General features: G+C 45.6%; 2 protein-coding genes across 2 annotated transcripts; both read left to right on the top strand.

The window, feature by feature from the left end:
* Positions 1-162: 162 nt before the first annotated feature.
* Positions 163-10209, top strand: utp18 (UTP18 small subunit processome component). Its single transcript, XM_080009241.1, has 13 exons — positions 163-421; positions 1299-1450; positions 1546-1641; positions 1803-1873; positions 2718-2812; positions 3015-3140; positions 3886-4060; positions 4339-4439; positions 5401-5491; positions 6141-6264; positions 6942-7116; positions 9170-9312; positions 9821-10209. The coding sequence occupies exons 1-13, from the start codon at positions 260-262 to the stop codon at positions 9843-9845; spliced, it is 1536 nt and encodes a 511-aa protein (XP_079865367.1). The 5' UTR covers positions 163-259; the 3' UTR covers positions 9846-10209.
* A 593-nt stretch (positions 10210-10802) lies between these two features.
* Positions 10803-23886, top strand: btr30 (bloodthirsty-related gene family, member 30; the record flags this gene model as incomplete). Its single annotated transcript, XM_080010110.1, has 13 exons — positions 10803-11102; positions 15965-16130; positions 16653-17084; positions 17510-17614; positions 19435-19542; positions 20057-20290; positions 21487-21667; positions 21809-21898; positions 22001-22033; positions 22133-22159; positions 22767-22942; positions 23124-23279; positions 23677-23886. The coding sequence occupies exons 2-13, from the start codon at positions 16005-16007 to the stop codon at positions 23884-23886; spliced, it is 1878 nt and encodes a 625-aa protein (XP_079866236.1). The 5' UTR covers positions 10803-11102; positions 15965-16004.
* Between the last annotated feature and the right edge of the window lie 2309 nt (positions 23887-26195).

Below are 26195 nucleotides of genomic sequence, written 5' to 3'. Positions count from 1 at the left end.
GGGTGGATGGGGGGGGTTACCGTGAAAGTAACTGTTTCCGGGGTGGGAGGTCACGGACCCGGAAACACGTGACGTCCACGACCCCAAAACACAGCGGACCCACGTGGTGCAGCGGACGGAGCTGCTCCGCGTCCCCTTGTTTTGCGCGTAAATCATGGACGACGTGATTAAATTACCAGAGGTGGAGGAGGAGGGAGTCGAGGCGGAGAAGAGGCGCAGGGGGAGTAGGGGGAGTAGGGGAAAGAGGTGGTTGAAGAGGATGGGGCTCCCCCGGCCCGACCCCCAACAGGAGGCCGTCAAGCGGAGGAGGAACGTGGATAGCCTGACGGTGCTGGGGCAGGAGGACGCCTCCGTCAAGCTGCTGGAGGACCTGGTGTTCGGGGCGGAGGACGAGCTTTTGGGGAGGCTGGAGGAGGAGGAGGTAGGGGAGCCGTCACGTCCCATCGGGGCCGCGGCGACATAACCGAGACGCGGTCGATATCGCGATACGAGACTAGATGTCGTTATGCTCTCGATATGGGGTTAGACCTCGCCTTAACGACAATCCATCGTGACATGACACAGATATCGTTATGATGTCCGTGTCGCAGTGTGAGACTAGATATCGCCTGGGATTCGGGTCGTCGCCGTCGTATCGCGACAGGGGAAAAGTCCTGCACTGCACCGATCTCGCTGTTCCCGTCGGCGCCTCAGCCTGTTGGGTTGTGATAACCGCGTCACCCCTGACTGTTTCTCAGACATCACGGAAGCACCGATAGGCGGCCCCCAAACTATCACGATTATTGAATCAGTCATTATCCCCCGGCCCTAAGTCCACTCCACTCCGTCCGGTGTTGTGATGCTCCACGCAGTTTTAATTGTTAAAAGGAACATTATTTCTTAAGTACGTCAATATCGCTGATTTGACCCGGACCAAAGGGAAGATGTTTCCTCAATCGCGGGGATCCACAAGCTTTAAACATTTAAGTCTATTTTTTTTTATACTTGGTTCTTCGGCCCTCCCTAATGCTCTCAATCCAACCTAATGCACAACCGTGCCAAGCCAGACCGTCACACCAATTCCACGTATCTCGAAAAAGGAGAGTGGGATAATACATGTTGTTACATAATAAAAATGTAATAAATACGTGTCTAAATTGTCGGATTAAAGAAAACACTCTTTCGACATTTCGTTGAAGTGGGCCTCACAGGATGTTGATGTAAATAAACAAAGGGTCTCAAATCAGATCCTGAATAGTGGGGAACCTGCATCACATCCGCCTGATGGAACCTGTGTTGATGTGTTTTTATGTTGCAAGGACAAGGACGTGAAAAGTGGCACGTTGCTGGAGGAAGATGATGATGATGATGATGACGACAGTGGAACCGAAGTGGAGAACCGGTCCCGCCTTGCACTCCAATCGGCCCAAAAAGCCGCCTGGGTGGACGAGGATGACGAGCTGGAGGAAGAGTATGTAAAGCTGTGTGTGTGTCTCTGGTTTTAATGTACACAATAGAATCAAGTTCCATCTTCTGTTTAATTGATTCTCTCTCTCTCTCTCTCAGGGTGGACATGAGCCATCGTTTCCGTAAAGCTCTGATGAAAGGAGAGGCAGAGTTGACGATGACCAAACAGAAACTGCAGCAGAGGATGAAGGAACAGTGAGTACACACACACACACACACACACACACACACCTCTTGTTTGTTGCTCTCCACCTGTCTTTCTGTTCCACCTGCTCATTCCGTCTTCCTCCTTCCCCCCCCTCCCTGCCTGTCTCTCTCTCTCCATCTCCCCCTTCCTCTTTCTTCATCTCCTCCAGGTTTCAGAAGGCAATGGGAGGAACTCCGTCGTGGGCGGAGGTGAAGGTCAAGGACAGGAGAAATAAAAAAGGTAGAAAGAAAAAATAAAGTAATAACATGTAAAGAAATGAATTATATATGAATAGATCAATAACATGTAAATAAATTAATGACTAAGAAAGTAATAATATAATTATAAAATGATAACACGTCAATAAAGTAATAACAAAGAAAGAAATAATATATGAATGAAGTAATAACATGTAATTACAAAGAAAGTAATAACATGGAAATAAAGTAATGACAAAGAAAGTAATAATATAAATAAAATAATAACATGTAAATAAAGTAATAAAATGCAAAAAAAAAAAAAAGGTAATAACATGTAAATAAAGTATTAACACGTAAACAAAGCAGTGGTTTTTAATCCGTCCTCATGAAGCTGACTGGTCAGATCAGATTCACATATTGCTCAGCAGTGGGGACTGGGGCTCCGTATCGGGATTCAATACTTTTATGGAATCGACTGAATCGGGACAGAATCTAAACACCTGGACATTTGATCTCTTTGGCGTCAGAAAGCCGAAAATCTGCTCAGATTAAAAAAAATAAAAAATAAAAAAAAAAAGTTTGAGCTGTGGTGCTCTGTGTTTCTCAAACGATTTTTAAGATTTGCACAAAATGTTCAGAGAGGAAAATGGAAGTTATTAAAAGTTATTGTTTAAGCGTTGCTCTTACTACCTCCTTGACCATTGGGTTACCACCGTTTATTTACTTATTTCACCCTTTCACCGGTATTGAAAATGAATACTCTGCGTGCCGACATAACCCAAAAACCGTTGGTTCTCAGTAAAGAAATAATATTTTATAATATTTGTATATTATTTGTATATTGTATATATGTGTATTTCGACAATCCTCCGTCTTTCTCTCAGGTGACGACAGTGATGATGATGATGAGGATGATCTGTGTAGGAGGACCGGGAACTTTGTGACTTCCTCTAAAAGTCTCCCCTCGTCGATCCTACGGGTCAGTCGCTTCTTCCTGTTTACCCGTCTACCTCCTGTTTACCCGTCTACTTCCCGTTTACCTGTCTACTTCCCGTTTACCTGTCTACTTCCTGTTTACCTGTCTACCTCCCGTTTACCTGTCGACTTCCCGTTTACCTGTCTACCTCCTGTTTACCTGTCTACCTCCTGTTTACCTGTCTACCTCCTGTTTATCGTCTCAGATTGAGAAGTGTCCGAACGCCAACACGTCGTGTCTGGCGGAGGGGAGGCTGACGACCGTCCAGTTCCATCCCTCCGCTCAGGTCGTCATGACGGCAGGACTGGACCACACCATCTCCCTCTTCCAGGTACTGCGTGCGCTCCATCGCTCCATCCCTCCCTCCACCTTGCTCTCACTCCCTCACACACACTCTTAAGTTTATTCGTCGGGGGATGGTCAGTCCTCCCATTAAACCAAAGTTCCTTATTTACCAAACGTGTAAAAATAATATCAGTTTTGGCATAAACGGAGTGGATTTCAGAATCTGAATCAGAATAGTCTTTATTGCCAAGTAAGTTTACACGAACAGGGAATTTGTCTTGGTGTTCGGTGCATACATGAAACATTAATGTGTTCACGCGTGAGGGATCCATAAAAGTGGAGTCGCGGTGATGTGGGATGTGTCGCTTTAAGAAGCTGATTTCCAGAAATCACAGCGCTCCATCGGCAACTCAGCTCCAAAACCCTGTTAAATTTGAATTGATGACGTCAGTTTCACCATAAACCTTTAGTCTTTAGATTTGTTTGGTCCATGCATTTCTTTTGGACAACATTTATGATGTTTTCAAAGCCTAAACCTCCCTGAACCTAACACTTGATTGATGTCTTGTCTTTCAAAAAATTCTTAAATCACCTTAAGTCCGAAATCAAATCAAAGTTAAGTATTAAATCAGCGTCACTTTGGGGTCTCTATAACTCTTTCTTCCCCTGCTGCATCCAAAAAATATCAGAACTCAAACTAATCTCGTCAGAAGGCGCCTCCTGGTGGACGAAACTGTGAAAACTCTCCCTCCACCCTCCCTCCCTCCCTCCCCTCTGCGTGGCTCCTCCAGGTGGACGGGAAGGACAACCCCAAGATCCAGAGCATCCACCTGCAGCGCTTCCCTGTCCACAAGGCCCAGTTCAGCGTGGACGGAGAGAGGGTGGTGGCCACCGGCGTCAAGAGCAAGATGTTCTACATCTACGACATGATGGCGGGGCGGGTCATCCCCGTGAACGCCGTGCGAGGTGAGCGCGGGGAGGACGAGGGGAGCGTCCATTTTGTTTTTGTTTTTATTTTTTTACTCCAATAATTGACCTGGTTGTGAGTCTTTCCTGAACTGGGAGCAGCTGAGTCGTTGTTTTCCTGACCTCAGTCACTACATCATATCAGCAGGAATGTACAGCTTTGAAGGGAAACTCCAGTTTTTGGGGGAAATTTTGTTCTTTTGTCTCGTCAAAAGAGGGAGAGGGAGAGGGAGCCTTGTTGTGGGGACACCAGCCTGGAAATGTGTTTGTGTCTCTAGGGCTGAAACAGACCAGCGTGAGGGAGTTCTGCGTCTCCCCTGAAGGAGACTCTCTGCTGCTCTCTGGAGGCCAAGGATACATGCACGTCCTGAAACTCAAGGTGGGACGAGTCGCAGGAAGTGGAGAATTATGGAAAAAAAGGTGTAATAATCCATGTTGGCAAAATAACACCCAAATAGTAGTAACAGCAGCAGCAGCAGCGAGTGGAAGGTATCACCAGGCTTTTTAGAACTGTTAAAATGGGAGTTTTCATTCGTCTTTGATTCTTGGGATCCAGGTTTGTCCGCTGTCGTTTGGATTAAATGTGAACCTCTGTTAACAGGGTGCTTAGCAGGTGCTTGAGGTGCTTTAATTTCGTCCTCAGAAGTTTAAGTACTGGAATACCAAGAAAATAGCCCCTTGTGTGCTGAAGTTCTTGAAATGTACTTGAAAGAAAATACTTTCATTGAAAACATTGATTAGATACATAGATTAAATGGAATGTATATTTTAAACGTACATGTAATCCAGCATGGTTGGAAAAAGACAGAGAAAGACAAAAAAAAGTGAAGACACTTAGTAGATGTCATAGTATACATTTACATTTAGCAGACGCTTTTATCCAAAGCGACTTACAAGGGAGAATAACATTCAAGCTACATTGCGACAGAGATTAGTGTAACAACAACATTCGTGTAACAATAAATACTGCAAGGTGGTGCTGAGTAAAGTATAGTAGGAGTAGTAGTAGTAGTATAGTATAGTAGATGACAATACTAATATGAATATTAGACAATGAAAACAAGATCTTTTCATATTATAATTAATAAAGATCACATTGAAAATTAATTTCATTTGTTTTGTGTGTTTTAAGTCCTTGAAAATGAAGGAATCGTGCTTAAAAATGTATTTTAAAGTCCTTGAATTAAATTTTGTAATGTCAGAACTGTGTGTGTGTGTGTGTGTGTGTGTGTGTGTGTGTGTGTGTGTGTGTGTGTGTGTGTGTGTGTGTGTGTGTGTGTGTGTGTGTGTGTGTGTGTGTGTGTGTGTGTGTGTGTGTGTGTGTGTGTGTGTGTGTCCAGACCACAGAGGTGGTTCGCAGTATGAAGATCAACGGTTCCGTCACCGGGATGGCCTTCTCCCCCGACGGCAGCGAGGTCTTCACACAGTCCGGTAGGTTCCACCTTTTCTGTCGTGTTGGTTAAATATCATTTGTTTTAAGAAAATAAATAAAAAATGATCGGGTCCGTATTGAAATGGGTTCACACGTTCAAAGTTTTTAGAAAGTTGGACTGTGTGTTATCTCCATCGTAAATTGGGTGGCATGACTTATATATTATAATGTTACTTATATATATTTATTATATCACTTATATATTATAATATGATGTAACTTATATATATTTATTATATCACTTATATATTATAATATGATGTAACTTATATATATTTATTATATAACTTATATATTATAATATGATGTCACATATATATTATTATATAACGTTTATATTATATGATGTAACATATATATTTATTTTATAACTTATATATTATAATATGATGTCACATATATATTATTATATAACGTTTATATTATATGATGTAACATATATATTTATTTTATAACTTATATATTATAATATGATGTAACATATATATTTATTATTTAACTTATATATTATATTATTATGTAACATATATTTATTATATAACTTATGTTATAATATTATGTAACTCATACATTTTTATTACATAACTTATATATTCAGTTACTAATATATATATATATATATATATATATATATATATCTTCTTGCAGAGGAGGGAGTAGTCTATGTGTGGGACGTGCGGAGCAGTCGCTGCGTCAACAAGTTTGAGGACGACGGCTGCATCCGAGGAACGTCCATCGCTGCATCCAGAAACGGACAGTACCTGGCCTGCGGGTGGGGGGCTCACACACACACACACACACACACACACACTAAGTCCAAAAATCCCCATAATACTTGAAGGTTGCATCAAGAAGACTTTGAACCGTAAACAGACTATAATCACCACAAACTGAAGTCCTGTTCAGGGGAAAATAATATTTGTTATTTTTGTTTAAAACAATAAAAACATTTCCCTGTGTTATTCATATTTAGACTTATTTGTTCATCGTGAATGATCATTACTCGTCCTGTACGGACGGAGTGGTTAGTTTGTGGTTTGATCAAAACTACTTTTAAGGTGGAGCGGTTACTTTTCACTGTTCCACCTTTAGTGGAATAGAACCAGGAACCAGAATTCCACTCCCTCTGGACTATTTTTATTTAAAAAAAATTTCTGTGTCTCAGCATAAATTCTGGGACTGATGCAACGTTCTCTCCAAATCACCAACGTTCCAAAACACTCTGAGCCAGCCTGGAAATGTTGTTTTTTCCACTCCGAAAAAAAAAAAGCTTGCACACCTTTATTATTTTGTTTTATTACAAATCCTCTGAAAGAATAAAAAAAACAAAAAACTGCATCCAGGAAATGGATTGAACCGAATTGACGCTGCTGCTCATTCCGACGTCCTTTCTGTGTTATTTTAATTTCTATATGAATGTCATTTCTATATTCCAATGTCTCTGTCCAGCTCCCAGTCGGGCGTGGTCAACGTGTACTCCCAGAAGGACTGCCTCAGCTCGACCAGCCCCAGGCCCCTGAAGGCCGTGATGAACCTGGTGACCCCGGTGACCTCCCTGGCCTTCAACCACAACTCGGAGCTGCTCGGCATCGCGTCCGACGCCGAGGACGAGGCCGTGCGTCTGGTGAGTGTCTCATAACACCTGCATCAAGACAGATGATGGCGGCTATTATTCATTTATTTCTTGATTTATTTATCTTTGTTGATTAGCTAATTGGTTAATTAGTTAGTTAATATATATATATTTTCATGTATATTTTTTTAAATTGTATTTTATTTTTATTTATTTTTTGATTTTGACTTTTTTAACGGTCTGGGAGGATCTGAGTCAGTGCCTACTTATTAAACCTCTTCTTAAAGTGTTTTATTTATTTATTATTATTTATATTTTATTTTATTATTTTATTTTTTTATTTTTTGGTAATACATCTGCATTTTCATATTTCATTGAATATACTCGATTGATTTTCTTATTGTTTTCCTCACATGCTTGTTTAATTTTTTCACAGCATAAAATGTACATCCCTCTAGAAACCAAACAAGTTCAGCAGAATCTCTCTTTACAAATAAGACGTGTTTGAGGCTCCTATGTGATATGATGTTCCATCAGTTACCAATGAAACATCAATAATAATCATGAAAATATGAATTTCTAATTGAAATGATGAAAGGCCGTGTTGCAGGAACGAGGACGTCCTCCTGAAAGGTAGAAAATATAAAGTAATTAAAATGTTTTGACCGAAACGTCACAGTCAAGAGAGGTGGAGCTGCTCGTCGTTCAGGTTGGTGTTTGAATCTCACTCTGACGTCGGCGGAGGAGCGTCTGGAGACGCGAGGAAGAAAGATGGTTTTATAGCACGAAGAGAAGGAGAGGATGAGGAAATCACAGAAACAAAAGTACAGAAGCTGAAAGAGACATTCAGGCTGTGGTCGTAAGCTTTCACCTCAGGATCAGGGATAGAAGTTTTGGCAAAATAATCAATTCGCGATATTTATTTATTTATTTTTAACCACTATTGTGATTTGGTTTGCGATTTATTTTGAGTTCCTTATCTCGTCTATTATTCAATAAATACAAGTAATAAATCATCAAGTAATAAATCATCAAGTAATAAATCATAGTATGAACAGCATGGATGCAGTCAACATATATAGTGCTCTTTCCTGTCGGCCACGCCCGCGTGTTATGTTGAAACGAGATGAATTGATATGAATAACAAATCTTTAACTATTGAATTGTAAAAAGAAAAACCTTCAACCACAGTAGAATATTGATTGATTTGACTTCAAGTAATTGTTTGAATCTGTAAATGAACATTCTAAAAAAAAATATTCAGCGTTTCAGCAGAAATGTATAAATATTTATAAAAATGTTGCGTTCACACACACACACACACGTGTGTTCAGGGACAGCTTAGCTTATTAAATAAAAAAAAACAAACAGATGCATTATTCTGGGAGGCTGCAGGCTCTGCCAGCAGCACACGCCCCGCACAGCGCTGCCTGGGGGCGGAGCACCGGGTCTCACCGGGGGGCAGTGCGGAGGGGATCCATACTCTGGTCTGATTAGACCAAAGTTAATCTTTGTGGATCTGATGGTAAAATAGTAGTAGTAGTAGTAGTAGTAGTAGTAGTAGTAAAATCCTGAAAGAGAAGACTCTTCCCTCCGGCCACGCCCCGGGCCGTCGAGCTCTTCTTCCACACGACACCGACCTTGAACGTCCTTCCAAGGCCACGGCTGCGTTCTCGAGGAAGAACACGGCGAGAGCGCAGCCGAGGGAGGTCGTCCTCCGGCAGTGGAACAGGATGCACCGGACAATATGTCGTGAACTTGTGCAAAAATATGACGTGTTTGTCGGATTTAATCAAGGACTGTACGGTTTTTACAACCCTTGATTTAAGCACAGTCGCCGAATTGACTTATTTTACACTGATGGATGACGTCTTTAAGTTGTTATTCAGTATATGTTTTAATAAATTTAGATTTTGTCCTCTTTCCGTGAAATCTAATGATGATCATTTAGAAATGTAAATATCTTCATGGTCAGTTCAGTACTGTACTCATTTATGCTGTATACTGTATTTATTTACTCCGTGTACCTCTTCGCTTTTTATTATGTTTATTAGTATAACTGTTTTTATAATAATTGTTTTTTTAATGTGTTTCCTGCGTGCAGCTCCACCTTCCCAGTCTGTCGGTGTTCTCCAACTTCCCCATGTTCAAGAGGAAGGTCCTGAAGCGCGCTCACTGCATGGACTTCTCTCCTCACAGCGGCTTCTTCTCATTGGCTAACAGCACCGGCCACGCCCCCCTGTTCAGGTGGGCCACGCCCCCGCTCCGCACTGTCCGTAGACACAAAACACACTGATACAACACGTACCTCCATGATGGAGCGCATGAAACGGCAAGAACGCTCTTGTTGGCGTTCATGAGGGGTGCAACAATATTTAGGTGGAAAAAAAAAACAATAAACGTTTGGTTGTTTTGCGTTTTTTTTTGTGTTTTTGTTTTTTTCCTCAAAGAATCATATTTGTGTCTTTCAACTGACACCGAACGATCAAATCAATATTACTTGAATCCCGGTGCGGGAACTCTGACTATTTCAGACCTGTTGGTTCATTTCACTTCGTGCAGCTCAGGCCCAGGGCAACAAAAAGAAAAATGTCCCGTTTGGGCCTCCGTAGCTCCTCCAACACCCCGGCACGCAATGAAGCTCAGTAGCAGCGTTGGAGCGCTGCCGTGCCGCTGCCGGGGAGGATTCCATCGTTGGCTTTTTGGATGGAAGTGAGCGTCCCACTGACAGTCTTTGACCTCTGACCTTTTCCAGGCTGCTGCACTACAAGGACTTCTAGACGCGAACCGGCGGCCGCACAGGAGCAGGAAGTTGGACGCACGGACGTCCGGCAAATTAAAACCACGGTCGAACGCCTGTCGCCCCGACGGAGTCGGAAACGCAAATAAAGCGATTTTAATAAAAGTGTGTGTGTGTGTGTGTGTGTGTGTGTGTGTGTGTGTGTTCCCAGATCAGTTTGCTTTATTCTCTGAGGTGTTTGAGCCGTGAACACACAGAGCAGGTCCTCAAGGGGCCACGCCCCCCTGCTGCTTCACCTCCCGCTCTCTCCTCGGGGTCGCGGGCCAATGTTTTTTTTTTTCCCCCTGTTTTTAAAAGTTTTGTCATCGTCGTGTGAGTGATAATGAAGCCTTCAGTACAGTCTTTATCTCACGTCGTGTGTCTTTCTTTACTCGTTTCGCCGTTTTTCATCCGCGGCTCCTACTTGAAGGTCGGTTCCCACGGCTCGCCGGGAGACCCCGACCTGCACCGCGTGGAGGTGTGCGGGGAGCGCCCCCCCCCCCCCCGGGAAGGAAATTCACAGAACAGCCAATTAAAATACCTCCTGTTGAGAGATCTTGCCTTTTAAAACAGAATGTAATGAAGTCAGAGTTGAGCAACTCCCAGAAAAGCACGACCGTGAGTGAAGCTGTCAAGAGGGTCAGGCCTGGAGGCCCCTAAAGCCTTGGCTCTGCTACCAGGGCGGAGAGGACCAGTGGTGGACGGGTACGAACAGCAGAAAACTCCTGTATCTGAGTCCTTTTTTGTTTTTTGGGGGGGCCAGACACATGTGAACCTGCGTGCAGGGGGTCCTTTCCCCCGCCACGTGGCAGTTGCTGGTCACAGCATGATTTTCCATTTGAAAAGGCGTGGCCGGGGGGCGGTCGCCAACTCCTGCACACACACCCACACTCTCTCCCACGCAGCCCTGCTTGAGGAATGTCCCCCGTCCGGTCGTTCTGCCTCGGTATGAGGAACATCGAGCGCGGCGACGCCCCCACCTTGCGCTCCACGTCAGGGGGGGGATGGTCCCCACGCCCTCGTGGAAGAAGAGGAAAAGGTAGAAGCGGGCGTGCGCCTCCCTCCGCCTCCTTTTCTCACTCCTTCCTGTTGTTAAAAAACCGCCCCGACCGCTTTTCATTGACATGCGCGATTTGGCGTCACGGGAACACTCCCTCCGCCTCCGCCCACACCTCAACACACACACACACACACACACACACACCTTGCCAGAGACTGAGACACACACACACACACGCAGCGAGGACACACGGTCAAGGTAATAAACAGGTGGTGAATTGAAGCCTATTTGTTGAATTAATTCAGTTTTATTACCGAATTAAATTAAAAGATAACTGCAATAGATTTGTGTTGGCTTTTATAATTTAGTTGTTTTTATTTTATTTATTGTATTTTTTTTTTTTTGATTAATCGTATTTAAAATGTATTTGTATTTGTAGAAACGAATCCTGTTTTTCAGTCATATTACTTGATCATACATAAGAATGGACCGTTTGGGAAATCCAGCAAATGTATTAAAAAGCAGGTTTGTCACACGTCAGATAAGTGAGGAAGTCCTGAGCTCAGTGTGTTGACAAACGTTATTATAAACACCAGTGATTTTGGAGCGACATGAAAGTCGACTCAGAGAGTTTTGTACAGTGATGCATCATATCGAAGAGAAATGGGGAGATTTCAGAAGGGTGAGGGGTGGAGGATGGGGGTGTAGGGGTGAAGTAGTGCAGGGTGGAGGGTGAAGTACTGAGGGGTGAAGGAGTGAGCGATGGAGGGTGAGGGAGTGAGGAATGAAGAGTGGAGGGTGAGAGAGGAACAGGATGAAGTAGTGGAGGCTGTGGGATGAAGGGTGGAGGATGGAGGAACGGTATGGGGTAGTGAGGGATGAGGGGTGGAGGAGGATGAGGGTGAAGGAGTGAGGGGTGGACGGTGAGTTTCTTGCGGTTGAGAAGCAGCTTCTGTGCAGATCCCGTCGTGGGGGTGAGACAGGTTGGACTGGACCAGGACTCACTTCAGATCAATGCTCTGATCAACACCCAAAGGTCAGGATTTAGGACGTTTAAGCAGCCGCCCCCCGCGGTGATACGGAGGGTTACTGATGCATTGTGGGTAACGGCAATGAGCTGGGTCTGCATCATCGATGATCTGGCAGAGGCCGAGCTCTCCCAAAAAAATATTTACTGGAAAACAGGATTCAGACATAATGTGATGGAGACACGATGCTGCCTGGAAACGTAACATTCTTCACGTGTGTGTGTGTGTGTGTGTGTGTGTTTGTGCTTCATAACTCGTAAAATGGGAACACGTGTCATTTGTGGACCAAAAGGGAGACAGACAGCAGAAACGCTCAAATGACTCTGAATGAAATTGGGGGGGAAAGGGAGAAAAGAACGTTTTGCGGCTTTTCACCAAGACTCCAACACCGAGGCCATGTCACTTGTGATCTGCCGAAAAAGGTTTAGTTTCATCGCTTCGGGCTTTTTTTTTTTTTCCTGAAATGATTGTGACGCCTCTTTCCAAGCCCAGAGGCAGGAGCAGCAGCACAGACAAAAAAATTGTAGTTGTTATATTTTTAATATTTCTTAATATTTTTCTATACAGTAGGCTGTTTTTAAACCACCATTTAAAAATATATAAATGACAATAGAAGTTCAACCCTGGCTGGGTCATAGATTTAAATTTTATTATTTGCTTAATATTTATATATTTTATAAATATATTCAGCATATTTATATATTCTTAGATACACAGTGTTTTTAAACAATTGTTTTAAAATATATGAATTACAAAAACATTTCAACCCTGGGTCACGGAACTCAGTTGAGTTATTTTAACCGTGGGCTCCGCTGCGTCCAGGTGTGACGGAGCAGTTTGTGTTTATTTTAAACTCTGCTTTGTTGAGGAACAGTTTGTTGCAGCGGAAAACTTCCAAAGTATTTACACGTTAAACGGTGTTATGGAGATCAGTCACACGCATGCACACACACACACACACACACACACCCCCACTCACCCATGCACACACACATACACATATACACACACACATTCACACACACGAGCGCACGCACGCACACACACACACACACACTTTGCATTAGATACTCTGCTGCTGTGGTTTGTTTTCGTCTTGTGCGCACACTGTGTAAACTATTTTGGATTACATGTTTGATTGTTTGCCAATGAGAATATGTGTGTGTGAGTTTGTGTGTGTCTGTGTGTGTGTGTGTGTGTGTATGTGTGTGCATTTGTGTATGTTTGCGTGCGTGTATTTGTGTGTCTGTGTGTGTGTGTGTGTGTGTGCACGTGTATGTGTGTGTTTGTGTGCGTGTATCTATGCATGTGTGTGTATGTCTGTGTGTGTGTGTATGTGTGTGTGTGCGTGTAGGGGGGGGTTTCCAGCTTGTGGTGACTGAGTTGTAAAACATTTATTTCACTGTGTTGTTACAGTTCAGAGAACGGTCGAGGATTTATTCTTTAGTTCCAAGACTCCAGCTGCAGATTCCCAGAGATTCTCTCTTTAACTTCAGGCTCAATGTGTCATGATGCATTAAAACCAGAAGTCAAGCACTTGGGATTATTCCCTGTGTTTTTAGACAGTCAGACAGACAGACAGACAGACAGACAGACAGACACTGATGATATGAAGGGTTGGAAGCCCCTGATCCACCTTTTATGGGTTTTGCATGTCCTGTTAAAAAAAACAAAAAACTGATATAAATACTATGACAAAACACAATGTGTATTTATACTGTCACTATCATTAATATTACACTGTCACAATTATGACGGACAGGCAGACAGACAGGTAGATAGACAGATAGATAGATAGACAGACAGGCAGGCAGGCAGATAGACAGATACTGTAGATAGATAGACAGATAGACAGATAGATATATAGACAGATAGACCGATAGACAGATAGGGTGTGAGACAGATAGATTTCATCTTCAGTTTCAGTGAAAACAAACAATTGCTTCTGTATCACATCGGCTCTACACACACATGTAAACAAGAAGTTTTCAATGGGACGTGGAATGCTGCCGATCCGGTCACACGGTGAGAGGACGATCCACATTCCAGTGACAGACCACACACACACACACACACACACACACACACACACACACACACACACACACACAGCAGTGAAGAAGGTGTTTCAGGACAGTAGTGAAATCAAGGGCGGAGTCCCAGAGAGGGAGGTAAACCTTCAGACGGGTGTTTGTTTACCTGACCCCGACCGTTCACACTACATCACACAGAGTCGTTCCGATCGCGTCGCCCGCTCTGCATCGGAAAGTTGTTGTTTCTGCTAAAAACTTTGTTCCACCAAAGTGCAAAAACCCTGACCTCCGACGCACGTCAGGGAGCCTGAACGGCCCAAAAAAGCCACAGCTCGCGCGGCCCCCCCCCGCCGGGTCGAGCTGAGTCTGGCCTACGCCCCGCCACGCCCCGCCGCCCAGCCGGCGGCGCAGGAGCGAGCGGAGAGGCAGCGCTGGCCCCACAGCCTTCCCTCCGCCGGGCGCATGGAGTGAGGAGAGAGGCCTCGTGCGGCGGCTGAGCGGAGCAAAGAGCGGACGGCGGCGGACAGGCGCCGTTACTCATCAACTTTCCCCCCCGGGAAAAAAAAAGCGGAGCAAAGAAAGTTTTCAATCCACGCGAAGAAACCCATTTGCGCCCTCTACACTCGTCCTTCCTGGAAGGAGCCATGCTTTACCAGGAAAAAAAAAAAATGATTTTTTTTTTTTACGGCAGCAGTTGGTCTCTGCAGCTTTTGGGAATCCCATAATTCTAATAATTAGAAGCATTCTGATGCTGAGAGTGTCTGGCTCTGGTCGCACCGGGGATGCAGAGCCACCTCCCTCTGGGTGTCAAGGCCCATCTCCCAAACTTCAAACCCTCCAAGTGTCGCGCCTCCCTCCGCTCCGCCGTCCGCCTGCTGCTCCGGGTGGAGGCTGGTGGATTTAAGGTGTCGGGCCCCTCCTTCTGCGGCACCTGGGCCCCAGCGCAGCGTTTACACAGCCGGATGAATGGCTTCCGCTCCCTGGCGTGTTGCGTTTCATGTTTTCTTTAGACTCTGGTCGTGCCTTACTTCAGTGTGTTTGACACGCCTAAGTGCCCTGTCACCGTGAGCGATGGGTGAGTTTTGGCAACGCGCTAAGCGGCTCTTTGCGCGCGCGCTCTGCTTGCTGGTTGAGCGTCCGCAGGTGGAATGCGGCCCACTGACATTCTGACTGGCAATGGTTCAGGTTCGAGTCCAGTCAGTGAAGTCGCTGCTTCAGAGCTTAGATAATCCTGCTGTGTCCCCAATGGCGCGCGTGTATATTATTTACTGCGCAGAATTAGAATGTCTTTTTCGAATGTGGCATTGATCGTCTATGACGGTTATTTTCAAAGTGGGGTCCGTGGTTCGGGGAAAATAAATGTAAATAAATGTCCTTTGAACGGTGTCTGCTTTAAGTTTTTAGAAATATATTATTTTCATGCCAACATATTGTACACGTACATAATTATCTCCCTTTAGACAAATCCTGGGTCTTCCACTGTGCGTGTCAGGATGTGTACAGGCCATAAAACCCAAACGCACACGCGGGAGGTAGAGGTTTTAGCAGAGTTTACTCGGCTGGGGAATAGTAAAGGTGGGTCCAGGAAGAACAGGCGGCAGCGGAAGCTGGTAGCAGGCAAACTGGATGACGCAGAACAGGTAATACAAGCAGCACAGGGTCAGTATCGAGGACGATTTGACAGCAGAGGGAGGGAACAGCTCACTAGCGGACCATTCTAATACGCCAAATTATGTCCACGCTGTTTTTTTTCCCACCTATTCCTGAATTGTGAAGTGTCTCGCCAGACTGACAGCAGGGCGGACCTCTGCAGGGAAAGAGGCTAGTCCACCCCAATCCATGATTCACCAGCCACTATTTCAATAAACGTAGAATTACAGCGATAACAGTGATACTGAAATGAGAGGGCGTGCTTAGAGCATCGGAAAATACTGGTGTTCTCAAAAGCCTCGCAGAAGAACCCGCTGGAGCCCAGGGTGACGACGGCCAGCTGCCGTCCTGACGTCCTTCTTTGGAGTTAAACGTAGCCGTTGACCCTGTGAACATTTCTCCCGCGTAGGTTTCCCTTTTGAGTGTTGCACCCGCGCTCCCCGAGCGCCATGATGGCGGAGGCGGCGGTCGCCCCGGGCCCAGAGATCTTCTCAGAGCAGGAACTGACCTGTTCCATATGCCTGGACCTGTTCGTCGACCCGGTGTCCACGCCCTGCGGACACAACTTCTGCCAGGTAGGACGCCGGCCGCCGGACCGGCCCGACCATCCCACTGTCTGTCTTGACCCTCCCTCTTAACCTGAACAGAGGTTTTGCTTTAAAACTGATTCATAGTTTTTGGGGCGGGGTTACAGACGGGGTTCAATCTGAATCGGGGCTAAACTAAACAGGCTGGTTTGAACCCAGATTTTAAAAAGGCCTTTCTGAGCCGTTGTGTAACGTACTATTAATTAGTTCTGGACCAGGAAGTCCTCGACGAGCGAGATGAAGGACTAGTCAGCTCCTTCTGTCTGGTCTTGGTGCTGGAGCTGGAGGCCACGCCCATTGAGCCAAAGATAAATCTGCCGCTGGCCTAAGCCTTCACTCAGAGCTAGATTAGCTACAATCTTCCTCCTGTGAATCTTTTTAAACCCAGACTCGGGCAACCGTTCAGTTAGTCCACATTAAAGTGTGATTAGGTCGAATTTGTGTCCGTGGAACCGCAGCTTTGTCTCCCTGTGACTGACTGTGTCCCTCTCCCCCCGTCCTGGGATCCAGGCGTGCATCGGCGGCTACTGGGCCTCCAGCACCGTGTGCACGTGCCCCCTTTGCAAGCGGCAGTTTGATGAGCGCCCCCTGCTGAGCATCAACAGAGTCTTCTCCCTCATCGCCGACAAATACAAGCTCGCCCGCTACGGAACGTCCCCCGCCCCGTTTCCCCAACCCGCCGCCGCCGCCTCGACGAACCCCTTCGCGCCACCGAACTCCTTTGCGACGGCCGCCGCCGCGAGCGAGGAGGTGGTGACGTGCGACGTGTGCACGGGATGCAAGCAGCCCGCCGTCAGCTCCTGCCTCACGTGCACGGCGTCGTACTGCGAGGTGCACTTGCGGCCGCATCGCACGACGCCGTTCTACGCCAAGCACCAGCTGCTGGACCCCCAGGAGGCGCTGAGGGGCCGGACCTGCTCCACACACCGCCGCCTGCAGGAGGTCAGAGGGACACGACTAATACCTGGAAACTATTCTTTGTATTTTTCATCCGAGAGGGTTCCGGCCTTGAGAACGCCGAACCGGTCGTGCAGGTTTTTTCATTTTAACAGTGCAGAAAGTGGCAGAAATGCTTAATGTTATTTTTTTTACGTCCGCTCCCTGACTCCCAGTGTGGTGGAAAAAACACTGCGTCACACTGTGAATAAACCTCGCTCTGGTCCGGATGCATCATGGTTGTAATATTTTCACAGAAGTATTCAGGAGAGACGAGTCAAGTCGTACACACTTCAGATCAGCGATGCACACAAAGCAGAAAATGGCAGTATAAATCATATATCTTGTCTCGTCACTGACGAGCAAATTATGTTTTTAATCTTGACTTTTTTTTTTTTTTTTTATCTCCCAATGCTGCGTTTGTGATCCAGGTGTACTGTCGCACCTGCCAGAGCTGCATCTGCGCCATCTGTGTCCTGGAGGAGCACCGCACACACAAAACCGTGTCCGTCCAGACCGAGAGACTTGTCAAACAGGTGAGAGCGAGAGAGAGAGAGAGAGAGAGGGTATTATTATTTAATTACCTCCTTCCTTGGGCCGTGGGGACAAGCCCGGCAGCCCCTCCCCCACACACTGCAGCAGCGTGTCCAGGAGGTCCTCCCCGAAACATCTCCAGGACCGTCCGGCGAGCTCAGCAGGGAGGCCCTTGTCCGCTGGGGCGGGTGTCCTCCGGGGTGATGAGTCCAGAGCTACGTGCTCCTGCTCTCCCTGTGCGGTGGTCTCCTCCCCACCCTCCACCCTAACCCTGCCCTGGAGTGGGCAGTGTAGAAACCCACCGCCAGCTTCCTCAGCTCAGCCGGGTCAGTGGCCACTGTCCCATCCAGCAGAGGGAGGCAGACCTTCAGCTCCCTCTGGGCCTCAGTCCTCTCCACATTAAACAAAAAACACTGCAGTTGTGTCCCAGACGTGCGCATCCCTCCCACCCCTCACATTTAAAGACCCCAAATTGAGAAACGGCATCATTTATCTGCCCCTTCCCTTCTTCTTCGATTACGGTTTTTATGAATGTATTTATGATTTATTAGTCTCCTGGAAGACGTCCCTTCCCCTCACAGACTGCCCAAATGTCTCATCTAGAAAACAATGAATCTCCTCTAAAGTCTGGATGCGATCGTTTGGACAACCTGTGTCGGCGGGTGAGCCACGCCAGCGTCGCTGAGATGTCCGACGCTGGGTGGGCCGGTGGAGTCTGGGTGTAGCGCTGCTGTCCGATGACGCCTTAAATGGAAAATGGGAACCAAGGGACTGATAAAAGTCTGAAACATGAATCGTCATCGGCTTCACAGTTTATACCCTACTAGGAATTTGTTTCCGGCGAGTATCGCAGATAGATAAACAAAAGCTTACCGTTGCTGTTGTGTTATCTAGATAAGCGTCCTGTGTTTAAGTGGGAACACGTTGAGATAGGACAGGACTACAGGTCTTATCCCCGTGGGGAAATAGTTTGCTCGCAACAGTGAAGCAGTAGAGAGCAGCATAAAAAGTGAAATGGAAAATATTTATTTGTAGACGCTGTGCAGTGCGAGTTCCAAGGGCGTCTCCTCAAGGGGGCGGGAGTTTACGCACATGGAATCTGTCAACCTGACAGGTTTTATAAATTGGTCAAATTGTCTGAGGCCACAGTTCTCTGTCGTCGAGTTGTGAGTATAGTATAATATTTTCCATGTTTTTATTTGCCTTCTATCAATGTAAAGCACTTTGAGTTTCATGTATCAAAGGTGCCGTACAAATAAAAGTGGTTATTATTGTTATTATTATTACAAAATACAAAATGCCATTATTGCCAAATGTTTTTTTTATGGTAAGGCCTAACCCTGGTTTAATAATCCCTCCCATAAAAGACAGACCAAGCTCTGTCTGAGGTAAATAAAAAAAAAAACACACTTAATCTGCGGTGTAGTTTGTGTGCAGTGCAAAATTATGTCACACAAATATGAAGAAAAAATGCAAAGAAAAATAATGAAAACCATTCAAAAACCTTTTCGCCGCGGACCCCTTGCAATCCCTCCAGGGTCCCGTATGAGGCCGCGAACCCCAGTTTAGGAACTCCTGGTCTATTGAAATGAACCATACATCTTTGTGCAAGAGCATGTAGAGTACTAAGCAATCTAGGAAATATGGGGAAAATAAATGTAAAGTGTGTGTGTATGATGAAAGAAGGCAAAACCTTCAAATGTTGAATAGCCCTAATTGACATTTTCATTTCCAGAATAGAAAGACGAGTTACGGTTCAGTATTTTCCAACATAAGGATTTCTTTCCATCCATTGATCCTCCTTTTCCTTCTCTTATTCCAGAAACTCGTGGCCAAGTCAGAGCTGGAGGTCATGAACAGCATCGAGGGGAAAAGCCGTCGCGTGGCCGAGCTGAAGGAGCGGCTGGAGTCCATCAAGGTGGTTCTCCAGGTTTCTATGAGGAGACTGGAGTTTTCACTTCTGCAGATTGGTACCGGGAAAATACTCCATCAATCATTTATTGTTTATGCATTTACTGCTTTGCCTGAGGGCGGTGTGTCGGTGATATTTAAAGCGTCTCCCACAGTTCGGCGGAACCACATTTCCAAGATTTCTTAGTTACAGACGCTCTGGCTCACAAACTGGTTTATCCAACCTCTAGGCCACTACATTCCCAAATATTTCCATATTGATTGTTCTCCGCGCTGCATTACCTATTTATATTTAGGAACAGTTTCATCAGAGTACATCCAAGCCAGCAGAACGTTAAAGAATGAGTGGAGTGCGGCACCGTAGACGGTCATTCTACAAGACATCAAGCAACGTTGTTACGGCCCCAATCTCAATAAAATATGAATAAAAATGGACCTTACTGATGGGATCTGAAACGCTGCCAAATCCAGTTCGACTGGGATTTGGAGGAGGCCTGGAACGCCTTTCACGACCTTTTCCCTGGTTGTTCCAGAGCTACGCAGACGGGGAACAAGGCGCGGTGGAACACCTCCTGGACGAGCTGTCCGGCGCCCTGGACCGGATCCGCTCCGAGCTGGTGGGAGGGATCCAGGACAAGCGGGTCGCCGTGGAGACCAAGGGGACGGGGCTGGCGAGCCGCCTGGAGGCGGAGCTGAGCCAGCTGAGGCTCAGGAGGTCCCTGCTGGACACCCAGGCCACCACCGAGGACCACATAGGATTCCTGCAGGTAGGAGGTGAACCACGCCTGTTTGGAGTGAGAACCGAAGCAGAAGGGTCCTTAAGGAAGCTTCGATGAGAGGATTTGACGGAATTTCGATGTACATTGTGTGATGGACGCTCCCACGCCCACTAATATAATCCATTATTATAATGCATAATGTACATATAAAGTAAAAACACATGTTGATGACACATAGGGTTTGTTTCATATAACTGAAATATTTCGGAAGAACAAGAACTCCACCGCTGCAGGGCTTAAAGAGCTGTGGAGGAGTCCATCGAGTTCAACCTCCTGGGAGGGGTAGTTTATTTTGTATCTCCTTTAATAATAATCTTTTGCACTTATTGAAACAAGTGCACTTGTATTATTTAGTCCCTTGTTTTATAATATTTAGAGTCAATCATTTTTGTTTCTGATATTTCTCTCACCCCTGAAGACACCACCCGTGTCTTCTTGGTTTGGCCACATCCCTGTATATGTTCCCTCTTGACTCATTTGATCAGGTCTGTTTGGTTTGTCTAGTTGTCTTTATGTTGACTCCTGTTTAAGTTCTTTTGACCTCATTTTTAGTTTGATGACACTTAAGTTAATGTCTTTAAGTTTCCCCCTGCACTTGTTTTGCAACCCTCCTAAGTTGATTATATTTTTTGGTCGCTCAATCCTAATTATGCCTCAATCTACCTGGGTCTGACGGAGCGGTCCCTCACATATTGCAATATACGCATATATAGATATGGAAAATCCATGTATGGGAATCCAAATGAGCTCATTCTTTTCAACTCCGTGGCAAAGTTTGATTTCGAAACCCAACTTCAGGTTTGCAATAAAACTGCTTCATATTTCTGACGGCATGGGAAACATTTGACCTCATTGTGCATCATAACTTTTTGTAATGATTCATTGGGACTACAGACTACAACTTCGAGAATACACCTCAATTTCATGTCAACACTGTTCAACTGGCATTGCTGCAGCTCAGCAGTTGGAGCAGGTCCTCTGGTGAGGATCTGAGGGCCGGTAGTTCGAACCTTGGCTCCCCCTGGTGGCATGTTGACGTGCCCTTGAGCGAGCAATTTGGCGCCCCGCATGGCCACCTCCTCCGCCACTTTACGAATGGGTGAATGAGGGTGATGCAGGATAATATCCACAACATTCAATTGGAGTTTTCTCTGCCCCCGTCTCCTCTTTCTTTCCCACGTCAGCATTTCAAGGAGATCACCTCTCCTCTGGCCGAGGACTCGGACCTCCAGAGAGAGGACGAGGAGTCGGAGCTTTCCCTCCATTACCACCTGGGGGACATAAAGAGTGCGCTGGTTGAGCTCAAGGACAAGATGGACGACATCAGGATGGGAGAGATTCGCTCTAGAGCGTCCCGGGGATCCTGTGATTATAACTTAATTTTACATTTTAAGAATTATTTTTCACATTTCTTTTGTACATTTTTACCGAGGCGGAGCCAGAGATGGAGCGGTTGAGAGCTCTCCTGATATTTGGGGGTGAAATCGCTTGTGGCTCTGTTTCCAGTTTCGTCCGGGGAAGGAATGCTGAGCGACAGCATGCCCAGCTTAAGAGGAAGCAACGCCAGCCTGAGGAGAAGCCAGTGGTCGCTGAAAGGTCCGTCCAAGTGGTTGTTTGGAAAATGCTTTTCTAATCGTCAACATTTTTATTAATATGATGTCGGACCCGTTTCTTAATTCTGCTCATTCTAACTCACAGAAGTCAAGGTCAAGAAGATCAAGCCAGGTTCAGGTATGTGTCTGTCTGGCCCCTTTTTCAAGACAGTCTTCTCCACACATACCCCAAGGTATTTCAGGGATACAAACTCACCATTCTGCTTTTCTGTTTTAGGCCATAAAAAGGTCCTGCCCTACATCGGTGAGAAGCGTCTTCATTTAATCTTGTTTCAGGGCCGGACTCGGACAAAAGAAATTGCCCCGGTGGCCCTCATGGTCATGGGCGGCCTAGATTTCTACACGCAGCCACGGACCATTTTCTCCCTGCAAACGGGGCGGAGAGAATGACTGGCCCAAAAGAGTTACAGAGTTACACAGACTGGCCCCCTTGGCATTTGCTAGAACTTCCCAATGGCCAGTCTGGGCCTTCTTGTGTTGCTTGAGCTCTCCTAAAAAAGATAAAATGCAGTTGGATGGAGTTTTCTATCACATCCCCTGTTTTTATCATGGACCGCTGACGCAGGGAGCAGTCTAGTGTCAGGCTCAAAGGCATCTTAATGGTCGAGGCTAGAGACGTTTCACTGATTTATTTCCAAAATGGAGTTCAGAATCAATTCGAACCTCTTATTGACCTATCAGTCTTCAATGAAGTCTTCCGATCAGAATGAGGAATAACGTACGTCAACCAATTACGTACGAGCTTTCACAATCAAATGGAAACTTCAGATTGAGATTTCCACGATTGTTTCCCCATCCTCCCCTTTAGCTAAACTCACTTTCCCCATTGTGCCTTGACTTCCTGTGTGCAGAGGATGTTATCCTGAACCCGGTCACGGCGTACCCCTTCCTGATCCTGTCAGAGGACCGGAAGCAGGTCAAGCGGGGGGAGAAGCTCCAGTTCTACCGGAACAGCCAGCAGCGCTTTGACGTCTGGTCCTGCGTCCTCGCCAAGGAGGGCTACAACTCTGGACGTCATTACTGGGAGGTAAAGGAGTAGGAAGGGGGCCAAAGGTCAAAGGTCAGGGTGGGAGCCAGTGGCCTAGGTTTCTAAATCTATGGCTACCTGTCCTTGTATGTGGGATCGTTTGTGAAGTGTCTTCTTCAATAAACCCCTCATCCACCGCCTCCATCACTCTTATCTCCCCTGTGCCTCCCCCTGGTCCCAGGTGAACGTGGGGGAGAACAAGGACTGGAAGCTGGGCGTGGTTGTGGAGTCAGCCCAAAGGAAAGGCCTTTTTGACATGAGTCCCTCCAGCGGCTACTACGCCCTCTGGTGGAGCGGGAGTCAGCTGCGTGCTCTCACTTCTCCGCCGCTCACGAAGGTCGGTTCAGGAATTTAAACTGGTTTTTGAATTTCCACATGAGATGGGAGTCTTTGTTTTGTATTGCTATTTATCAATGTGTTTATATTTATAATAACTGTGTATTTAATGAAGACATGAAAAATAAGGAAGGCCTTATTTTCAAAAAAAATTACAATAGCATCTACATTGTAAGTTTTGGTTTTTATTTATTATATTATTAATATGTTTTTTGGTATTTTGGATACCAAATATTCATATTATTATTATTATATTCATATTTTTGAAGACCAGAAAAACATCCAAATTCGTTTTTCTCTTAGTTCATTATTGTTCTTTCACATCCAAAACAAAATGCATGCCGTTGAGATGATCTAGATATTTCTTCATTTGATAATTTTTGTGAATATCCCCCTAGGTGAAGGGCTATCAGAAGCTTCACAGGGTGGGCGTCTTCCTGGACGTGGAGGAGGGTCAGGTGTCGTTCTACAACGCCAAGACCGGCACCGACATCTACAGCTACACGGCGTCAGAGTTCACCGAGCGCGTGTTCCCGCTACTGGGCACGGGGGACAAGGAGGTTCCCCTGGTGCTCATGACCCTGCAGTGGCCCAGGGGCCATGAGTAGCTGGTGCTCTGAAGGAGAGCGGAAACACCCCCCCCACCCCCCACCCCCAACAGACCCTTGTGCAAGAGGAGAGAGAGAGAGAGAGGGAGCGAGAGAGAGGGAGCGAGAGATCTTAGAGGGATGGTGCTTCCATGCCTGACAAATGGAGCTGGATCCACATTGGGGGAGAGGGGATGAAACTTTAATGTCCAGGGGAGGAGAGGAGAGACAGGAGGATGGTGTGTGTGGGAGATGTGAGAGGGAGGCTTGTTTTTAATTGGCTGATTAATGACTTTTATACATCATTAAAGGGAGCACACATTGAAATAAAGCTACAAGAGTTAGTTACGGTCGAGTAATTTGATTGGACGAGTATCGCAGCCCTGGGACGTCTTAAAAATCCTTAAAATATCCCTAGTTGATAAACAGCTCTTTTTGATAGACCTGTTGGGGTAAATCACGCCCATCAGAAGGGATGCTGCATCCTAAATGTCCTACTTGCATGCTATTTTGGGACACCAAATGTCCAAAACCATAGAATACTTTGACATGTTCAATGTCCAAGACAAAGAGAACGTCCTGTGTGGGGTCAGACGCTACACTATAATTATTATTTTCACATCTGGCCAAAAAGAGCTTGGTGTGAAGGTGTCCTCACCCTGTACATCCGCGGTGTCACAGGCCAAAGAAACCATGAAGTCGCCGGCGGAGTCGGCCGGAGTCGACGTGTTTGATCGGAATGAAAAGATCTGTCGCCGGTTCAGGATGACAGGAAATAAGAAGGCGAAAGGGAAGCAGGATGAATAAAGCCATCTATTCTGAATCTGAAGTTGGCAAAATAAAGTACAAATAAAAATTGCTTTTGTAAAATGAATATGTTTAGGCCTATAGTTAGAATAAGAATGAGGAGCGGAAACCTAAATCGCAGCTATTGACTGTGTCGCACTAGTTCCGTCTGCTTCCTGTGGAAAGTTTGTTTGCTGTGAATTTACCAAATCTGTTGTACAGAAGTCGTGAAAGGGGACAAAAGATCCAAAACTTTCTATAATAAAAGAAACGTCTTCGCGTGTTTTGAGTTACTGGAGGAACGTTCCACTGTTTTCTTTCAACACAGAAAATGTTTTAGCAATAAACCATTCATAAAGAATACATAGAATACATAAGAAAAACAATTACACCACCTACTTCGAGAGACTGCCATCAGAATCTGTTACATAACATTTTTATTTATTTTAATGTAAATCTACAATTGAGCACTTTTTTCAAATTTGTCACCCTTAATCAGTCAATCAGTCAATCAATCAATCAATCAACCACTCCACCTATATACACACGTATATATACTGTTTATATATTATATATAGATAGAGGACGACAAATTTAAAATATATTCAAATAAATATAATGTAGATGACTTTACATGTGGCCGGGGTCAAGTTAAAGCCACTATTGGCCTGGATTCAAGCTTATTTAGGGAGTTCACGCAACACCAGCAGTGACTGACCCGAGCGTGAAAAGGCCTCGGTGTACATTGGCAAACGGGCCTGAACCTCTTCGCAGAGAGAACACCACTTGGCAGCGCCCGGAAGGCCGTTCCTGTCCAAACGCGGCCGCGGGGTTTGCGCTTCGTCGTCCAAGTGAGCAGGAAACGCCGTCGTTCCCGGTTCCGGCGTGAGTCGAGCCAAAACACTTTGAAACCTGCTCGTAAAAAAAAAAAAACTCACAGCCCTGTGGGTAACTTTGAAAATGTTGTCTTAAAACGCATGAAGATTAAATTTAAGAAATGGCTTCTGCTGTGGGTGTTCCCTGACACTGCTGCAACGAGTTGAAATATTTGTTTTGTAATTGAACAGGTTCGAAATGTGAGGAGAGCGAAACCGCGAGTTGTTTCGAATGAAAAACCGGTTCCATCTTAAGAATCCTCGCGCCTCATGACCTCCTGAGGTTATGAGGTCACTTCTTCACGTTCACACCCGCCCGGTTCGGCCTCCAGTGCCTTCACTGAGCATGTGCAGGGGGGGAGATAAAGTGATACTCATTTGAAAGCACATTATTCCAAGTAAGATAGAAACACCGCGCAGCGCTTCCTGTTTCCTAACGGTAACTTCCTGAAACGCAGCGCACTATTTCTGCCAGATTTTATGCTGACATCACTTGCACTGATCTACTCGGCTATCTCGCCATGACGTTATATTTAAATCAGAGACATGTCATATAGCTCACTTCCTTCCTTTGGAGCCCCCAAACCTCGTCCCTCTGTGTCGGCGGTGCGGCAGACTGATGTTACAATATTTATAATCATTCAAGTTCAGATTTTATTTAACATAATT

This window comes from Zeus faber (assembly GCF_960531495.2).
Source record: "Zeus faber genome assembly, chromosome: 11".
Lineage (NCBI taxonomy): Eukaryota > Metazoa > Chordata > Actinopteri > Zeiformes > Zeidae > Zeus > Zeus faber.
This window is presented reverse-complemented; position numbering and strand designations above follow the sequence as displayed.

Excerpts from the sequence above, each read along its gene's own strand:
- utp18 (XM_080009241.1), top strand. The coding sequence starts at position 260 with ATGGGGCTCCCCCGGCCCGACCCCCAACAGGAGGCCGTCAAGCGGAGG. Across the intron at positions 2,813-3,014 it reads TCCCCTCGTCGATCCTACGG|ATTGAGAAGTGTCCGAACGC; the intron begins GTCAGTCGCTTC and ends TTATCGTCTCAG. Across the intron at positions 3,141-3,885 it reads ACACCATCTCCCTCTTCCAG|GTGGACGGGAAGGACAACCC; the intron begins GTACTGCGTGCG and ends TGGCTCCTCCAG.